Source organism: Raphanus sativus, chromosome 4 (genome assembly GCF_000801105.2).
Source record: "Raphanus sativus cultivar WK10039 chromosome 4, ASM80110v3, whole genome shotgun sequence".
Classification (NCBI taxonomy): Eukaryota; Viridiplantae; Streptophyta; class Magnoliopsida; order Brassicales; family Brassicaceae; genus Raphanus; species Raphanus sativus.
The window spans coordinates 1,148,045-1,162,291 of record NC_079514.1 but is presented as its reverse complement, the minus strand read 5'-3'; the positions used below and the strand labels follow the sequence as shown (position 1 = coordinate 1,162,291).

Genomic DNA, 14,247 nt, shown 5'->3' with positions numbered 1-14,247 from the left:
TTTGGGTTTAGCTCATAAACGAGTTCACATGGCTCTCTCTCTCAGTGCGCATGTTGTCCAATCAATTAAATCATATTCTACTATAATTTATAAATAAAAAACATATTTTAAGCGAATTGTGAGAGAATATAGAAAAAAAATTAACATATCGAACATAAAACTCCATCTGATTGATTCAGGTTCAGGACAGTGTTACAGTCTTACAAAGAAGAACAGATACAAATTCAAAGTAAACTAAAAGTTCCCTAATTCATAGTTAATGAATACTTTACTTTTCTCTAATCATGCCGATTATATTTCGCTTAATTATATAAAATAAAGTGAACTTTTTACGGAAGAAAAGCAGGAATAATGACGGGAGTGAACTGTGAACGATCTTGGCGATGAGGAGAACGCTGGTCTTTAACCTGAGACTCCGCCGTGGAAGCGTGGTGTCCACACCGATCACACTTCACCGGAACCAAAACCCGGCGGCAAGAAGGACAAGACGACCGAGAAGTCAACCATTTGTCTATGCACGCCACGTGGAAGGCGTGGCTGCATAGCGGCAGTATTCTGATCTCTTCTCCGTCGGTAAACTCCGTCAAGCATATGGCGCACTCGGTGGTCGAGTCTCCGTCTCCTCCGGTGGAGGAGCCCGGCGAGTCTGCGGCGACGAAGGTGGACTTAGGGAGAGACTGGAGCGCTTTTTTCTTGAGACCTTTGCTCGGCGGCGGCGGAGATTCACCCACGGCGGCGGAGTTAACGCCGGTGAGACGGCGGAGCCAGGCGCAGCGAGCTATGGCGGCTAAGCCGGCTACGCATATGAGAGCGCAGAGGAGAGCTGAGAGGATCACGACCATGTCGGTTTCGGCGGCGAGGATTTCCTCCGGCGGTGGCGGCGCCGTCGCTGATCCGAGGAATCTAGAGGAGCGAGTCATGTTGTTTGATGTTTGAAGAGAGAAAGAGAGAGAGAAAATGTGAAGATAATATATAGAAGAACTTGGTGTTGCTTAGAGAGGAAAGAAGAATCTGAACTAGTTAGGTAATAATAATAGAGAAACACATACACATCTTACTTATATACATAATACATATGCCTACCCAATTGCATAGAATTAGAGGATATATAAAATACTTATTTTAAAAAATCCATCCAATATCGGCTGAAAAGGTTTGTATGAATAAGAAAAAGTGAAGAGTACTTTACGAGATTTAAAAAACGAGATTGAAGTATTCATAAAGCCAAACATATTTTTCCCTTGATTTTTCCTTTGTTAGAAAAACTATTAGTTTATTTTAGTATATTATTAAAACTTTTGAAATTGACGTTCTTATCTAGAAAATTTGATTGACATTATTTCTTGATTAAGAAAATAGGAAATGCCAGAATCATTGAAAAAAAAATAATTCATGGTTCTGTAAAAGAAATGCTATTTTACAAAACGGTAAATAAATAACTTGCTATCAAATAAAAATTACAAAATGGACAAAAATATCTAAAACATCCAATGCTAGTTGAAGCATGCGGCTATGTAGATCCAAATAGAAAATTTTGATTTGGAATTATCGTAATCACATACCAAATCACTCCCTTAATTATATAATAAGAATCAAATTGTCTTATGTTATTAAGAAACTAAGCATAAAAAAAGTTCGGTAGGTGTGGGCACTCAGCAGTCTTTATAGGATTAGTTTGACGAACTCATAATTAAAAGCAATGTAAGTATAAATCACTTTATTACCTAAACCTACTTCGGTTAGACTCTTTTGTTTACTTAATCATCATTTTTATTTTTCTCTATTTTCAATTCCTTTCCTTTCTCTCCAAAACAAAAAGGCAAAAGATTGAAGTTTCAGAAAAACTGGAATCGTTTATAGCTAATTCGAAATTTGGAAGACGGGACGAATTTTAGTTCTTCCATCCATAATCTTCTTTGCTATCTAGAATTTTAACCTGTAATATTTTTAGTCTGAAGAATAATACTTCACACAAAAAAAAAACTCTAAAATACAAAATTTCAAAGTTCATGCAACATTACCTAGTTTTCTTTTACCATTTATCTCCAATATTCGAAAATGCAGCTGTAACTTTGGATTAAAGAACTTTTACAGAAAAAAAAGGATTAAAGAAATGACTGAATATTGGCCAACGTATTATTTAGTTTTTAGTCGCTCGATTGGAGATATCATTTTTAGTTTAGTTAAAAGTTAGTTACTTTGAGTGATTTTGTTTCCTGAAAGAGTTTTGGTTTAGATTTGCAATATAACTTTTGGATTTTTTTTTTGTCTAGATCATGTAGGTGGGATCTTGATAATGGTACAAAATCCAGTTTCAGAATCTTTGAAATGGATGTACGTGTCGTCAAAGGTAGTAATATTTTACATTATAACATGAACGGCAGGAAACATCGTCCACGTGTATAGAAAGCTTTTGTGTTTCTAGAAAATGGTGCTAATTAGAAATGTTATTACAATTTTTGTTTGCGTTGGTTCAATAATACTCGGTAAAAGAAACCGAAGTTCTACTTCTATGAAATAACTTAGAAATTTCATCCTACAAAAAAAGTTGTAAGCTGAAATATCATAAGATTCACCACCACTGGGTCTTGTAGGCTATACGGAAGATGGATAGAACCTACGAGAATAATAACAAGTTTGAAATGAAATGTACGCCTAGGAGGAAAAGAATAATAATCTTTGCGTAAATTCGTGTGATTTGACTCTTAATGTCTTGTATAGAACCACAAAAGTGAAAAAGCAAACCGAGTTAATAAATCCAAATAATTAAAACAAGAAGACATTCGCAGCACACAGAAAAAAAAAGGAAACCAACAATTATGGAGATAGGAGCATCAATAATCCATAGTTTTGGATTTTTTTTTTTTGAACTTAATAGTTTTGGATTATACCTCCTTATAATTGTGTGTTGTTTGTTATCACACACGTATAGATGCTATATTATCCTTTTAATATTATTTTAGTACTTTATTTATTTATTTTTTGTCATGAGAATACTAGTTCTCAACTTCATATTATTTACTAATTTTTAAAACATTCGATGGCTTCAGTTTACACATAAGCTAGTGTGCGTGTGTTTAAATTTTACATTGCATTTTATATATGTTTTGTTCAAAGTCTATGTATCGTTATGTCCATGAACAAGGACTACTTCAGCGAGTATATTTTATCTTTTGAATTCCATATCAAAATGATAAGAGGAATCGTAGCTAAGCTTTGCTCCTTTTGGACACTTTGTCGAAGTAGGAAAGGTTGACAAGTAATACACACGCGCCCCCAAATTTTCTCACAAACCTAACTCTTCGCGACTCCGCCGTTACGAACTTCGCTTGCCTCTCGGGCGCCAATCGGCGTTGCGGGAGGGCCCCCACTGCTCCCACCTTGTCCATCTTCCTCTCCGGCGTGATTGATGTTGGTCAGTGACTCTGCACTTGGTCTTCTTCGGCGTCTCCGTCAAAGGTTTGAGTTGTGCTTCGAGTTCTGGAGCCCTAGCGACTGCTCCATATCTCTGAACCTCTCTTAGCCGAGTTATGTGTCGCCTCTGCCAGCTTCTTTGTTATCCCGTCGGTGTGGTTCCATAACGTCGCTTTATGGCTGTCTCCGTCAAAGGCTATCTCGGGTGGCTCCGCTTGAGTTTTGAGGTCTCGGGACTTCTAGCATCTGTGAAGAAACGACATGTTCGTATCTTTGAAGATTCAAGCTCAAGTGATTTTGCTAATGAGTGTAGCTTTAATTAGCTCCTCGTCCCTCCTTTGTTTCGGTTTTGGCGTTGCTTGTTGTCTGAGTTTGATTTGCAGGTTGAACAGAATTGGGTAACGGAGTTTCTTTTGGATTCTTTGTGCTCGGGGTTCGCTTTGCTACTGGAGGAGATAGTAAGGCCCATGAGTGGTGATGCTGCCCCTTGTTTGTTACCGGCTTAGAGGACGAGTGCGGTCGTACGAGTTGAGCGCTATTAAACTTTTGCGGTTAGTGTTGTCCCCTCTTTTGCTAGAACTTGGACCAGTTCATTGTCCCTGCTCGGACCTAGAGGGCAGTCTTTGAGCGGGCGTGGTTCTGTTCTTCTGAGGAATAGCAAATTGCTTGGGCAACCGGATGAAACAACTTCTTGTTAGTGTTGCGTGTCTTGTTCCACTTGTTTTCAAGCTTCTCTTCTCTTACCTAGCTTGGTTCAACTGCTCACTCAGAATTTTCAAGTTTGTATCACTATCTTTAGTCCTGTTCGCTCTCAAGCAGAACGGCTAAGATATTGATTGATATTTGCTTCCATGTTTTTATCTTTTTTGCCATGGAATCAAGACCAGAGGTCTTATATCTTGTCAAATACATTATGTAAACCTCAATTTTCATTTTGAAATGATATTTACCATTTAGCAAAAAAGGAAAGGTTGACAAAAATCTAAAAGCCCATAAAACCAACTTGAGACTCGAAAGAGTTATTCAAGGAGTCAAAGTCATGCATCATATATTTGTTACGTGTACTCTATGTGTCCATGTTTATAACGCAAATTTTATGTCATTGTGGGTGCGCACACTTGTATTGACTTTTGGTCCTGAAAACATTAATGTCAACATTATGGTCCACAAACGATCAGTGCAATAGCCAAGCCATGACGTTGTTTATAGAAGAAAATGAGTGGAAATCATTTCTCACTATGTAAAAACAGAATTTAAGTCTTCTAAATCCTTCAATTTGTAGCCATACACTTGTTTGTTAATTGCGTGGTTGGATTGTATATAAGATAAGCGAATCAGAATGTACTATGATTTGTATATTATTGTATTGTTATAACAAATTATAAAATCGTTGTATACACAGGAATTAAACTTAACTAAAAGGAAATTATATAAATCTTATGACATATCTTAAATATTTAATTTTCAAAATAGTATTTATATTACTGTATATTATTTGGTTTGAGCTTCACAAACTTAACGGATTTCACGATTAGCAGTCCATAATATCTACTCTCCAAGATACAACCTTGCTATCCAAAATATATCTACCGTTCAAAATACACTTTTCTATCCAAGATATGTCTAATAAAAACACTCGAACCCTGGAAGAAGTTATTCACGATCCAAACAATGGCCACGGCTGCGAAGGACATTGTGGCACGGCAAGCTGTTGCGGCAACGATCAAGCTGACTGTCCCAGCTGGAGCAGCAAAGCCAGTTGCGCCTGTAGGTCCGACGCTAGGTCAGTACAGGGCCTACAGGCTGAACCTGATGGCATTCTACAAGGACTTCAACGCCAGGACACAAAAGTACAAACCAGACACTCCGATGGCCGTGAAGATAACGGCGTACAAAGACAACTCGTTCGAGTTCACCATTAAGTCTCCTTCTATGTCGTGGTACATCAAGAAAGCGGCTGGGGTTGATAAAGGGAGCGCACGTCCGGGGCACTTGACGGTAACGACGCTTTCTGTGAAACACGTGTATGAGATAGCGAAAGTAAAGCAGACGGATCCGTTTTGTCAGTATATGCTATTGGAGTCAATTTGTAAATCTATCATTGGTACTGTAAACTCCATGGGAATCAAGATTGTTCAGGATTTGGAGTGATTAAAGGTTCTACTTCTTGCTTTTATCATATTATTCCTCAGTACTTTATTTGTTATTTTGTGGCGTAAATACTACTTCTTCCACTCTAGATTAAAATATTTTCCTAGTTCCAAAAACATTTGTTCCAACCAAAATAAAATAAATATCAAACCTAACCGTGGTCCCTATACGGACTAGACTCATTGATACACGGACACCTAGAGTGTCGAGACATCCCAAATCCATAAGGTTTAGTTACACAATAGGTAGTGTGCGTGTGTTTAAATTTCACATGACATTTTATGTATGCTGTTTCACATTTTTGCCGGGAACCCAAGCATTATATATAGTCCCTCCCAACGTGAACTGAAAGTGGTTTTATGTATGTTTTGTTCTAAGTATGTGTTTCTTTATGCTATGTACAAGGACCAATACAACGAAATAGCTTTTATCTTTTGAATCCAATATCAAAACGATAATGGAATGGTAGCTAAGCTTTGCTCCTTTAGGACTCTGTGGAAGTAGATGCCTCATGTTTGTTTGTTACTTGTTGCTTAGTAAAGAAAATATAAAGCTTTGGCTTAAGGCATTATCTTTATGCTTATAGGGATATTTATAAGAGTATTATTTTGTTTTAAATGATAAAACATCTTTGCTAACCTCTTCTAACTTGAACATAGATTACTACTTACATTTTAAAGAATTCTTTTTTCTTACAATTACAACTTAATTTTAAAACTAAGATAAATTTAGAAAATATTTGAATTTTTATTTCTTCTGAATATTTTTCGTAGATTTGTGAAATGTTACAATAAAAACAAATGTTTTCTGAATAGATTACTATTAGTATCATTTATATATTATTATTTATCATAAAATTTTAAAATAAGCTTTGTGATTGAAAATTAATAGATATTATTTCTATTAAAGATAGTATTTTGTGTATTACAACTTTTCATAAGTTAAACATAAAAATAATAACAAGAGGTTTTTTTTGGGTAGTATTTTCTATCAAAATTTTATAAAAAATACTTTTGTGCTATTTAACTGCAAAACAATATAGTAATAAGAGATTATAAACATGTGTTTTATTTGTCCTATGGCATAAATTTTTCTGAGCACGGCTCTCTGTATATCCATCTTAATAACGCAAGATTCATGCGATGTCATTGTCACTGACCGATCAATGCAATTGCAAACCATGGCTGGAAAAATCATTTTCCCATTCATGTAAAACGACTGAATTTAAGTTTAATAGTATAAGATGAGTGATAGGTCTAATCAGTGAGTCCAAGTTTAAGGCCCATATCGGCCCGTATCTACACCTTGTAAAACCCTCCACCCTGAAGAAGGAAGCATTTCACGATCCAAACAATGGCGGCGGCTGCGAAAGATATCGCGACACGGCGAGCTGTAGCGGCGACGATCAAGCTGACCGTCCCAGCCGGAGGAGCACGACCGGCACCACCCGTAGGTCCGGCGCTAGGTCAGTACAGGCTGAACCTGATGGCGTTCTGCAAGGACTTCAACGCGAGGACGCAGAAGTACAAACCGGACACTCCGATGGCCGTGAAGATAACGGCGTACAAGGACAACTCGTTCGAGTTCACCGTCAAGTCTCCGTCGGTGTCGTGGTACATCAAGAAAGCGGCGGGGGTTGATAAAGGGAGCACGCGTCCGGGGCATTTGACGGTGACGACGCTGTCGGTGAGGCACGTGTACGAGATCGCGAAGGTGAAGCAGACGGATCCGTTCTGTCAGTATATGCCGTTGGAGTCGATCTGCAAATCGATTATTGGTACTGCTAACTCCATGGGGATCAAGATTGTTCAGGATTTGGAGTGATTAAAAAGTTTCATTTCGAGATGGTCCTTTTGTCTTTGTCTAATAAACATGAATGTCAGATTACTCTGTTTTCACTCTGTTCTCTTGCTTTGTTTTCAATGGATGGTCGAACTCCAAAAGCATTGCAATAGTTATTAGAGATTCAGTTTGTTCTTGAATGTTGTCACTTTGATCCTTTTTTTTTGAAAGGAACTAAAATGTTTTGTTGTTGTGTGGCTATAGAATTTGGATTGTAGTAAAATACAAAGGTGGTTCCTTTGTCTTAATAGAACATACTCTGTTCGCATGTATGAAGTTTAGACTGTGAATCGATGAGGTTTCCTTTAGCTTTATTAGACCAACTGTGTTCTCATGTAAGATGTTCTGTTACTGTTTTTTTCTTCTTCTTGTTCGGTCTTTTGTTTGTAAAATCCTAGAAAATTGGGGGTTCAAAGGTTAGTGAGTTGAAGGAACAATTGTGATCGTAAATCTCAATGATTAACCTGTGAGAGTTTGGACCAGTCCCAAAGAATATGATCTACCAACTGCTGCACGAACGAACCAGTTACCCTCGGTGACCGGTTCTTTAAAATTTTTGGGAGAAAACCGGTCTAAGGAAGGAAGACAAATGACATCTGACCAAAGCAACAACTCCTCTTTGCTTAACAACTCCTCCTCCATCATGAAGGGGCAAAACAGAGAATTAGCCCAAAAGTTTAAATCGGGAGAACAGAGCAAAAAGTGGAGAGAGGGTCACACGCGATCTTAGTGCCCATTTCTCTCTTTTGTCTTTCCTCTCTCTCTCCCCCTTGTAAGAAAAAGGAAAGTTCTCTCGCAAAGATCCAATTTTGACGATCCAAATCGGACAAAAGTTGAATTTTAAGACAGAGATATGTCGTGTTCATCCTCGTCTGGATCAGAAGGTGAAGAAGAAGGCTTCGATTCTTACCGTAAAGGTGGATACCACGCCGTCAGGATCGGAGACCCTTTCTCCGGTGGACGTTACATCGCTCAGAGAAAGCTTGGTTGGGGTCAATTCTCCACCGTCTGGCTTGCCTACGATACTCTCTCCTCTGTACGCTTCTTTGATCTCTGTTTTTAATTCCCATGAAAATTAGTAAAAGATCGAACCTTTATTCATCCTTGTCTCTTTAGTCTCACCTGAGATAGCTTTACCTTATCACAAATCGAGATCAAAAGACTCTTCCTTTATACAATGTTTTCGCTTTGTGTGTATGTGTTGTTGCAGAGCTACGTTGCTTTGAAGATTCAGAAGAGCGCACAGCAATTCGCACAAGCCGCACTTCACGAAATCGAGTTCCTCTCAGCTGCAGCCGACGGAGATCTCCAAAACACCAAATGCGTCGTCCGTCTCATCGACCATTTCAAGCACGCCGGCCCCAACGGGCAGCATCTGTGCATGGTGCTCGAGTTTCTCGGCGACAGCTTGCTCCGTTTGATCAGATACAACCGTTACAAAGGTCTGAAGATGGATAAAGTCAGGGAGATTTGCAGATGCGTGCTCACTGGTTTAGATTACTTGCACCGTGAGCTCGGTATGATCCACTCTGATTTAAAACCTGAGAACATTCTTCTCTGCTCCACCATTGACCCTGCTAAAGATCCGGTTAGATCCGGGTTGACTCCGTTGCTAGAAAAGCCTGAGGGGAACGCAAACGGTGGTGGAGGTTCTTCTACTATGAATCTGATTGAGAAGAAGTTGAAGAGGAGAGCTAAAAGAGCGGTTGCTAAGATATCGGAGAGAAGAGTCTCGATGGTTGGTGGAGAAGCATCGTCGAAGACGGAGGAGAGGAGTCTTGATGGGATTGATATGAGATGCAAAGTGGTTGACTTCGGTAACGCTTGTTGGGGTGATAAACAGTTTGCGGAGGAGATACAGACGAGACAGTACAGAGCTCCTGAAGTGATACTGAAGTCTGGATACTCTTTCTCTGTTGATATGTGGTCTTTTGGTTGCACCGCTTTCGAGCTTGTCACGGGGGATATGATGTTTGCTCCTAAAGAAGGGAATGGTTATGGAGAAGACGAGGATCACCTTGCTCTTATGATGGAACTCTTAGGAAAAATGCCTAGAAAGGTTTGCTTTTTGTGTTTGGTTTTATGTTTCTTTTTGCTCGGTTCTTGACTCGGTTTGGTTTGGTTGAGCAGATTGCTATTGGTGGAGCGAAGTCTAAAGACTACTTTGACAGACATGGAGATTTGAAGAGGATACGGAGGTTGAAGTATTGGCCGCTAGATCGTTTACTGGTGGATAAGTACAAGCTTCCGGAAGCAGAAGCAAAGGAGTTTGCAGAGTTTCTGAGTCCTATTCTTGAGTTTGCGCCAGAGAAACGACCAACTGCTCAGCAGTGCTTGGAACATCCGTGGATGAATGTAGTGAGTACACTGAACAAAAATGCAGATAATGTAGAATCTCATATGAGAAACTTGCACATCGAAGGGTGAAAGGAAACTCCACCTTCTTCCTTTTTTTTTCATACATGTTTTCTTTTTGAACAATTTCGTTATTTTTTGTTTAATTGTTCTTTCTTTTTGGAGCTATGGATATGATTATTGGTTAAACATCGACTTCATTTGTTGCTTATAAAGAAAATGCGTTGTAGTGAATGATTAAATTGACTAACAAAGATGTTTCATCTTATTGGTTAAGTCTAGTTAAGTTCTAGTTAAAGTTTTAAAGAATCTTAAAAACATTTATTTGCTTGTTTTGTTTTAGTTATTGTTTGTTGAATCCATTAATGAGATGATTAAAGACGTATGATTATGCAAAACTGAAAAACAGTCAATTGTAAAAAAACTAAAGTAAACACAATTGATCTTCTCTACACTCAAATGGTTACTTGTAATCTTTACCGTTTTACTGGATACCGAATGACTATTTTACTCGTTACTGCGGTTTCTTTATTTTTTTTCTTGTCGGCGGCATTTACTTTTTGAATTCTTTTATGTACTCAAGTAGTTAAATAGGGACACACATGATAAATCAATGGTCCAGACAAAATATACGTCCCATTCTAAACATGTCATTGTCAACGTATCTATTGAAGTAATAAAATTACTGTATGTTGAACAAAATGCTCATATCATTCAGTACCTACTTTTCCTCGTCTGAAAAAATACTTTTAGAAGTAAAAAACAGAACACCCTAAGTCCCAAAGTGGTGAAACTAAAATTTTTAGTTAAACCCATAAAGTACAAACTGAAATAAAGATGACTTATTGGTAAATCTAAAAGCGACATGGCCAGATGTTTTTAACTTTCAGACCACATGTGCCATGCATGACTGAGCTTTTTTGTTTCCGTTCTTCCCAGATTTGTATGTATATCGATCTCTCATTATGCGCCTGACTGTCTCACACGTTCCATAACAGCACGTGGATCTACACGTGACACTCTGTATCCAGTCAATGAATCCATAAAAATATGTTTTTTCTTTGTAACTTAACTTATTTTCTGTTTTTTTTTATCTAGGGTCGAACCATTACCCAGCACAGCTGAGTATTGTTTCTGAAGCACAAGGAAAAATGGGTAAGACTCAATAAAAAACATAAGCCCTCAGTTTCGATTTTCGAATTAGTTATTGTTGTACAATAAAATTATAATGTTATTTTATGATATTAATACAGTTTTTACATTAATATATCATTTTTACTTATAATTAAAACTAAAAATAATAAACGAATAATTGCATAAGAGCAAAAGTAAACATTTAACTATTTCAATAGTGTTAGAAAGTTAAATGACATTTCATTTGAAACGTAAAGAATAATATTCAACAAAGAAAAAAAGTACATCAACTTCATTACATTCGTCCTTCGTCTATGAATCCAAAATACCACCAAACCTTATTCTACAACACCGTAATTGCAAATACAATTCATATATGAATAAACAACAAATGTGATTCTTCTCTTCTACTGAAAATGGCAAAACTTGAATTAAAAAAAAAAAAGTCTTTTCTTCTGCATACAAAACTCACTATGACCGTACGGCTTTGTTTTGCTTCACACATTCTGGAGACATGCAGGAGATACCGTTTTCTTGATCGGTAGAGTTGCAAATGCTCAAAGGAAACTTCTTTAGCTTCACTCTCCCTCTTCTTTGTTCCTCTGCTTTCTCCTTCCCTGGTGTCGGTATCGAATCCACTTCAGGATGTTTCAACGTTCTGTATGATTCTAACCCGTCATACGAGCTGTCTGAATCGACTACGGTCTTGTTCATCTTCTGCTTCTTGTTTATTTGACCATCATTCTCCTCGCGAGCTCGCAAGACTTTAGGGTACCTTCTGTCGATAGCTCGCTGCAACCTACGCGCTAAATCCTCTGTTTCCTCGTACCTTCTTAGCTCTCCCTTTGAAGACAAGTGGTCTAGGGAGACATGTTTCTTCTCCTTGCAATCAGCAGCCATTGCTTCTTTAGGGAAAGAATCAACAAGTTCAAGTGCCCTCTTGGCCGCAGCAATCGCCTTTGAGGAGATCAAGGCCTTCTCGTTAGCCAATGCCCTAGCCGCCTTTGCAGCTTTAAGGGCTGAAGCAGCAGCGGATCTCGCAGCCTCCACGTGCTCTTCAGGTGACTGATTCTGGACGCTGTGGAAACGAGAGGTCGAAGCAGAGGAGGATGACGATCCGATTGAGTTCGAAGTTGAGGAAGAAGAAGGGAAAGCAGGCGAAGGAGGCGTCGAGGAGGAAGAAGAAGATCCGATGCCGTTTAGTTTCATGTAACCAGCAAGTAATCGTTTTCTAGGAGGGAGACGCAAATCGGAATCGAGCTGACTCATCTCCATTTTTAATCAGCTATAAACAAAAAAAAACACAAATCGGAGAGACAATCAGACAAGAACACGAGTTTAGTGTCTGTAAATCAGATTAAAATGGATCTGAATCCGAATTATGAAATGAGATCAGAGCACATACAATCCGTATCATCATCATTAGCTGATTCTTCAAAATATTAAAAATAAAAAGTTATCATTTTTCCTTAAAGATCGATTAATCGTCAAGACAGAACATAAATCGATCCTCTTTTTTTAATTCAAATTTGCATCTCCTTAAATCTCACCAATTCTCATCGTTAACAGCATAATTAAGCAGCTAAATTACTCGATCACAAGGTGGTTAATTAAAAGGAATTAGGGAAGCAATGAAGCATCAAGAATCATAAATCAAAACGAGATATAAGAAAACAGAGTATGTGCCAAGCAACCTGATTTTTACCTCTGCGGTTTCGTACAAAAGGTGAATTGCCACAGCTTTTGAAGTTATCTTTATTGTTTCCAGTTTCTTAGGAAAAGAAAACAGAGGAAAGAAAATTAGGGTTTGCAGAGGGAATGAAGGAGATAAATGGCAATGGAGAAGAGAAGAGGAGATTGTTCCAATATTTCAGTTTTATATGTAAACCCTACAAAATCACTCTCTCTCTCTCTCTCTTTTTTATTTTTATTTTTCCATGTATAATTATCAATTAAGTTTTTTTTTCTTTTTTTTTACAGTTATCTCTCTTACATTACATGACATTGACAAGAACCCCAGAAGAAAGAAATAACCAACTGGTCGGAGAGTCTGACATTCTTCCGTCTAACCATAATAACGGCCGTCATTTTTTTCTTTCTTTCTTCACGGAGTTACTCCTTTTTTTTTTTCTGGCATCCTAGTTTATTTTATTTTCCCTACATTTTGAACTCTTAATCAAATAATTTCTTTTGGAAGAATAATGTGAGCCAACGTGGCTCGTAAATATTACACTATTTTAAAAATAAAAGAATATTCGATTTTTATATGATTTTTAGTAGGCTGTCATCTAAGATTTCTACTAATTTTTCTAAACAAATGCACAAAGTTTAAACCACACAAGATGATATAGAAGGAGGACCATCAATTGAGAAACATGACAATGGACACGAATTTGTGTACATATAATAAAAAATCTCAGATTATATTTCATTCGTTTAATATTATATGATGTGTTAGAAAAAATGTTAAAATCGTTACACTGCAGTTGGAAATAATATTAATATAATTCACAATATATTTCCTTTATAAAAGAGATGATCAAAGCTAAAAAAAATATTTTTGAACTGTCAAACAAGATCATATCTTAAAAAACTGAACTGTGAAACTTATTGAAACGTAAGTAGGTACCATATCATTGACGTGATAGAGAAATTATGGTGGATGAATATTAAAGCAAAGTGGGCTATCTAATATTTAGTTTGAAATAATCGGTGGTATCTATTCTATTAAAACTTAATCCGATGGATCTATGATCATTTATACCCTACTAGTTTGGCGGAGATAGTCAACTTCACCAGCCACTTGCCGTGCCATTTCATCCTCATTAGACCCCCAAAAAGGTTAATGAAATCATTTTAAACGAGAAAACTAATGGAACTATTACATCTTTTTTTTCTTATGGAACTATTACATCGTTATTATTAGATCACTGTCTGACCAAATACATATATCATCAAACATTGAATAGAGAAAATATCAACATAATTGATTTTTCTGTATCAACATTATCATTTGTCATTTTATAATATTTATATTCAAATTCATTTCTTCTGATAAGAATTCTGGTTTGTTACAAGTATTATAGTATTATTAAATTATATGTTTGGTAGTTTCCATGTTAAAATGTGAAAATAGTTTTGTTAATTGACTTTTTGCAGATCCGTATTAATTAATGTGATTATTTGTTTTTTTTTTGGAATAAAAATTGGAGAGAGTCGTCGGTGGTCTAATCTGGTGGCTTTATATAAACCGACCAACCCTCAGCACTACGATTTGATTTAGCACCAGGGTTAGATTTAGAAGGTTGTCTTTCCATGGGGTTTAAAAGGAATTAAAACAAAAGTTAAAAC

At 37.2% G+C, this 14,247-nt stretch overlaps 5 protein-coding genes across 6 annotated transcripts; 3 read left to right on the top strand and 2 right to left on the bottom strand.

Annotated features, from left to right (window-relative positions):
- Positions 1 to 148: 148 nt before the first annotated feature.
- On the bottom strand, positions 149 to 1,117 carry LOC108849003 (probable E3 ubiquitin-protein ligase ATL45). The gene has a single exon (XM_018622491.2). It carries the CDS (start codon positions 918 to 920, stop codon positions 330 to 332), a length of 591 nt encoding a protein of 196 aa, XP_018477993.1. The 5' UTR covers positions 921 to 1,117; the 3' UTR covers positions 149 to 329.
- Positions 1,118 to 4,795: 3,678 nt separating this feature from the next.
- On the top strand, positions 4,796 to 6,250 carry LOC108853057 (54S ribosomal protein L19, mitochondrial-like). The gene has a single exon (XM_018626520.2). It carries the CDS (start codon positions 5,086 to 5,088, stop codon positions 5,563 to 5,565), a length of 480 nt encoding a protein of 159 aa, XP_018482022.1. The 5' UTR covers positions 4,796 to 5,085; the 3' UTR covers positions 5,566 to 6,250.
- A 621-nt stretch (positions 6,251 to 6,871) lies between these two features.
- Positions 6,872 to 7,596, top strand: LOC108849199 (54S ribosomal protein L19, mitochondrial). The gene has a single exon (XM_018622723.2). It carries the CDS (start codon positions 6,919 to 6,921, stop codon positions 7,387 to 7,389), a length of 471 nt encoding a protein of 156 aa, XP_018478225.1. The 5' UTR covers positions 6,872 to 6,918; the 3' UTR covers positions 7,390 to 7,596.
- A 504-nt stretch (positions 7,597 to 8,100) lies between these two features.
- On the top strand, positions 8,101 to 9,996 carry LOC108848228 (uncharacterized). Its single transcript, XM_018621538.2, has 3 exons — positions 8,101 to 8,443; positions 8,618 to 9,466; positions 9,538 to 9,996. The coding sequence occupies exons 1-3, from the start codon at positions 8,261 to 8,263 to the stop codon at positions 9,832 to 9,834; spliced, it is 1,329 nt and encodes a 442-aa protein (XP_018477040.1). The 5' UTR covers positions 8,101 to 8,260; the 3' UTR covers positions 9,835 to 9,996.
- A 1,138-nt stretch (positions 9,997 to 11,134) lies between these two features.
- On the bottom strand, positions 11,135 to 12,830 carry LOC108849433 (suppressor protein SRP40). 2 transcript variants are annotated; one of them, XM_018622988.2, is made up of 2 exons: positions 12,591 to 12,830; positions 11,135 to 12,181 (listed from the first exon to the last, which is right to left on the bottom strand). In XM_018622988.2, the coding sequence occupies exon 2, from the start codon at positions 12,169 to 12,171 to the stop codon at positions 11,368 to 11,370; it is 804 nt and encodes a 267-aa protein (XP_018478490.1). In that variant the 5' UTR covers positions 12,172 to 12,181; positions 12,591 to 12,830; the 3' UTR covers positions 11,135 to 11,367. The 2 variants fall into 2 exon arrangements, with proteins under 2 accessions (XP_018478490.1, XP_018478489.1); XM_018622987.2 differs by having other exon boundaries at positions 12,602 to 12,827.
- Positions 12,831 to 14,247: the final 1,417 nt, after the last annotated feature.

Bases quoted from the DNA above. Each gene is read 5' to 3' on its own strand.
- LOC108849003 (XM_018622491.2), bottom strand. From the start codon at position 920: ATGACTCGCTCCTCTAGATTCCTCGGATCAGCGACGGCGCCGCCACCG.
- LOC108853057 (XM_018626520.2), top strand. From the start codon at position 5,086: ATGGCCACGGCTGCGAAGGACATTGTGGCACGGCAAGCTGTTGCGGCA.
- LOC108849199 (XM_018622723.2), top strand. From the start codon at position 6,919: ATGGCGGCGGCTGCGAAAGATATCGCGACACGGCGAGCTGTAGCGGCG.
- LOC108848228 (XM_018621538.2), top strand. From the start codon at position 8,261: ATGTCGTGTTCATCCTCGTCTGGATCAGAAGGTGAAGAAGAAGGCTTC. The intron at 8,444-8,617 runs GTACGCTTCTTT...GTGTTGTTGCAG, and splicing joins CCTACGATACTCTCTCCTCT to AGCTACGTTGCTTTGAAGAT. The intron at 9,467-9,537 runs GTTTGCTTTTTG...TTGGTTGAGCAG, and splicing joins TAGGAAAAATGCCTAGAAAG to ATTGCTATTGGTGGAGCGAA.
- LOC108849433 (XM_018622988.2), bottom strand. From the start codon at position 12,171: ATGGAGATGAGTCAGCTCGATTCCGATTTGCGTCTCCCTCCTAGAAAA.